Source organism: Hypomesus transpacificus, chromosome 1, assembly GCF_021917145.1.
Source record: "Hypomesus transpacificus isolate Combined female chromosome 1, fHypTra1, whole genome shotgun sequence".
Taxonomy (NCBI): domain Eukaryota; kingdom Metazoa; phylum Chordata; class Actinopteri; order Osmeriformes; family Osmeridae; genus Hypomesus; species Hypomesus transpacificus.
The window spans coordinates 3581927-3585337 of record NC_061060.1 but is presented as its reverse complement, the minus strand read 5'-3'; the positions used below and the strand labels follow the sequence as shown (position 1 = coordinate 3585337).

At 46.3% G+C, this 3411-nt stretch overlaps 1 protein-coding gene across 1 annotated transcript in view; it reads right to left on the bottom strand.

Moving 5' to 3' along the window:
* Positions 1–1538: 1538 nt before the first annotated feature.
* Positions 1539–3411, bottom strand: part of LOC124470452 (Down syndrome cell adhesion molecule homolog) — a 4630-nt gene continuing 2757 nt past the window's right edge. Inside the window, exon 7 of the mRNA XM_047024353.1 lies at positions 1539–1663. Coding sequence (XP_046880309.1) covers positions 1539–1663 — 125 coding nt within the window. The remainder of the gene's footprint in view (positions 1664–3411) is intronic.

The following is a 3411-nucleotide window of genomic DNA, read 5'->3' as shown; positions in this document are numbered from 1 at the left end:
CCCCGCTCCTCCTTTATGCCACTTTGGATAAAAGTGTCTGCTCGATGAACACAGTGTGACATTGCTCTCCGTCACAGGAGAGTACACGACGCCGGTCACCGTGACAACAGCTGGAGCATTGTAAAAGTGACACATACTGAACGACACACAGGCGTGCAGACGCACGGAGAGAGAGGCACACACGTGCAGACACACACACACATATTTCTGCACGTCCCAGGAGGTGTTTGAGAGCCCCTGTGTCGACTCTGAGGAGAAAGTGGCCCCATATTTACATAACACACCACGCGGTACACCCCAGACCCAGGAAGTCGTTTAGTACTTCCATTTACATTACATTTACATTCATGCATTTAGCAGACACTTTTATCCAAAGCGACTTCCAATAGAGAGCTTTACAAAAGTGCATAGGTCACTGATCATAACAACGAGATAGCCCCAAAACATTGCGGGTAACCAAAACATTAAGCATACATTGTGAAAACTAAATAAGTCCCAAAGGGAAGAACCATAAGAGCATGTAGTTACCAACAAGATACACTTAAACAACATGAACTTCGAAAAGTGCAAGGGTGTACCTGTGGAAAAAAGCAAGCAACAAAAATATATTACACAGCAAGTACAATAGTTTTAAGTCAGTTACTCAGTGTCTCTGATGGAGGTGGGGAGTTGATTCCACCTTTAGGGGGCCAAACAGGAGAAGAGCTTGTGTTGGGACCGGGCGCCTGGGAAGCCAGTGGAGGGAGCTGAGGAGCGGGGTAACATGGAAGCGTCTGGGTAGATTGAAGACCAGGCGGGCTGCTGCGTTCTGAATCCTCTTGAGAGGGCGGGTTGCGCATGCTGGGAGACTGGCGAGCAGCCAGTTGCAGTAGTCCAACTTCGACTACTTCCAGACCCAGGAAGTAGTGTAATACTTCCAGACCCAGGAAGTAGTGTAATACTTCCAGACCCAGGAAATAGTGTTCTAACATGAAGAGGACTGCAGGGGTGCCGTATGAGGGGGTGTGTCTGAGTAGACATGGCAGACTCTACATCCTCTACATGACTGGACTGGAGGTAATTACTTTAATGGCCTTCCAGTGTGTGATGCATGTGTGTGGTGTGTGTGTGTGTTTTTGTGCGTGTGCGTGAGGTCCTTGGGGTGTGTGTGCATGGTGCAAGTGTGTGTGCACGTTGTGTGTGCAGGAGTGTGTATATGCTTGTGAAGGGGGAAGTGAACTGTAGGTGTGTGTGAGGACTGTGATAAATCGCCCATGGTTACTCTGTATATATATAGAGTCGCTGTATATTCAGTCCATTTCACGTGTCTGGGGGTGGTGTATGTGCGTGTGTGTGTGTGTGATCTCTTTCCAGCAAGATGAAAAGAGCATAATCTTCCACACGCCCACCAAGATGAAATCCTTCCTGCAACATGACTCACTCTCTCTCCAGTGGCACGGTGGCAGTAAGAGGATCCCGGGTTTGATTCCCCGCTTGGAGCCTGTCACTGCTCAGGTGAGAGTTTGCACGTTCTTCCCATGCTCATATAAGTCTCCTTCTCAAAGAACCCCTAACACATGCAGAACAGGTTGCTCTCCTGCCCACGTCCATGGCCAGAGCCTGGGGGAGCACTCGGACTTGACCCCTGGGTTCTGCTGAGGGCTGCCCACTGCTCCTGGCTGCTCTGGGAGGAGGGACATCAGGAGGGGATAAAGGTAGAGACACGTTTCACCAATGGACACACTGGCAGGTGTGTGTGTTCCACAACAGTGAGAGATGACTCATATAAAGGTTCCTTCTCTTCTCTCTCACACATACATACACACTAGGCTGTTCACTAGGGTTCCTTAATGAAACCATGTGAAACACAGCAGGTGAGCAGGTGTCAGACAAGACGGGAGCAGGTGTGGAAGTTCACACAGCCAGCCCAGTGTGTGTGTCTGTGTGCCATCAACTGACAATCTTTCATTACATCATTTAATTCTGTTTCCAAGCCTAATTGAGGATTCAACAATGCTACATGTGGACATGCTCTCTCTCTCTTTTCCTCACTCTCTTTCTCTCTCTCTCTCTCTCTCTCTCTCTCTCTCTCTCTCTCTATCTCTCTCTCTCTCTTTCTCTCTCTCTCTGACCTCTAATATACTCTACTGTGGCTGAGTGGCGTCTATAGAGCCTCAAGGAGATCTCCTATGAGCTTTTCCCAGGATATCAACATACACACACACACAGAGGAATACAGGCACGTTTAACCTAACACTGTTACACATTATGTCTGTGTGTGTGTGTGTGTGAGTTTGTGTGTGTGTGTCATAAGCAGCTCTGCAGTTGTCCTTGTGCCCTTGTGTCTCTGGGACGACTACCGGATAAGGAATCCCAGGGGAACCTGCAAGGCTTCACTGACTCTGATTACCCTGCTGCTTCTGTGTGTGTGTGAGTGTGTGTGTGTGTGAGAGAGAGAGAGAGAGAGAGAGAGAGAGAGAGAGAGAGAGAGAGAGAGAGAGAGAGAGAGAGAGAGAGAGAGAGAGAGAGAGAGTGTGTGTGTGTGTGCATACTCTGTGGGTAGAGAGTGGGATGAGCTAATGTCACACTCCATTATACTCAGATTGCCCTCAAAGGTGTGTATGTACAGTGTGTGTGTGTATGTACAGTGTGTGTGTGTATGTACAGTGTGTGTGTGTATTGTAGCGTGGTTTGCACGATTAAGATTAGCAATACTTAATTTATAATAAAGTATAGTGTTCTTGGGGGCACCACCTCTGAATTATTTAAGGGACAGAGGAAACCTTATTGAATAATATTGAATAATAGCACTCGTAATAATCAGTCTAATCTTAAGTAGCGAATTCCATGAAAGTAGAGCAGATCAGATAACGTGAGGGATAACGCGAGTATTATAAACAATGATTTATTTAAGAAAATGTAATTATGATGAACAAATACCAAAGAAGTTATAGGCTAGTTGAGAGTGAGTTGAGTTAAACAGTATACAGTAGGTCCTAAACTATGACGAGGGCGGAATACTAGATGGTGGGTTGAGAGCGCGTGGGGAGGGGAAGAGAGAGAGATAGGCTTCAGGAGAACAATGGAGGGAGTCTATGTTAACTAATCCTAACGAAAGTTAGGTTAAATCATTTGCAAACTAAAAATCAAACGTAACAAATTAAATCACAATATGCCAATGTTCACAAGTAAGAAATGTAGCAATATCGCAGTTACTGTTGTCAGTTTGAAGAAGAAGAATCAAAGTTCCGTTCGTCGTTGTCAAACGGTTAGAGCAAAGGAATCTTTCGTTAAAGTTCCTGGTGGTCCAGTGAGTTGCTGATTGAGAAGGATAGGTCAGATGTGTCGCGAACATATCCGGTGAATCCTTGCGAAAAAGCAAGGTTTGCTTGTGCGTCAGGGTTTTATAATCCTTGTGAAAGGGGGGGTATC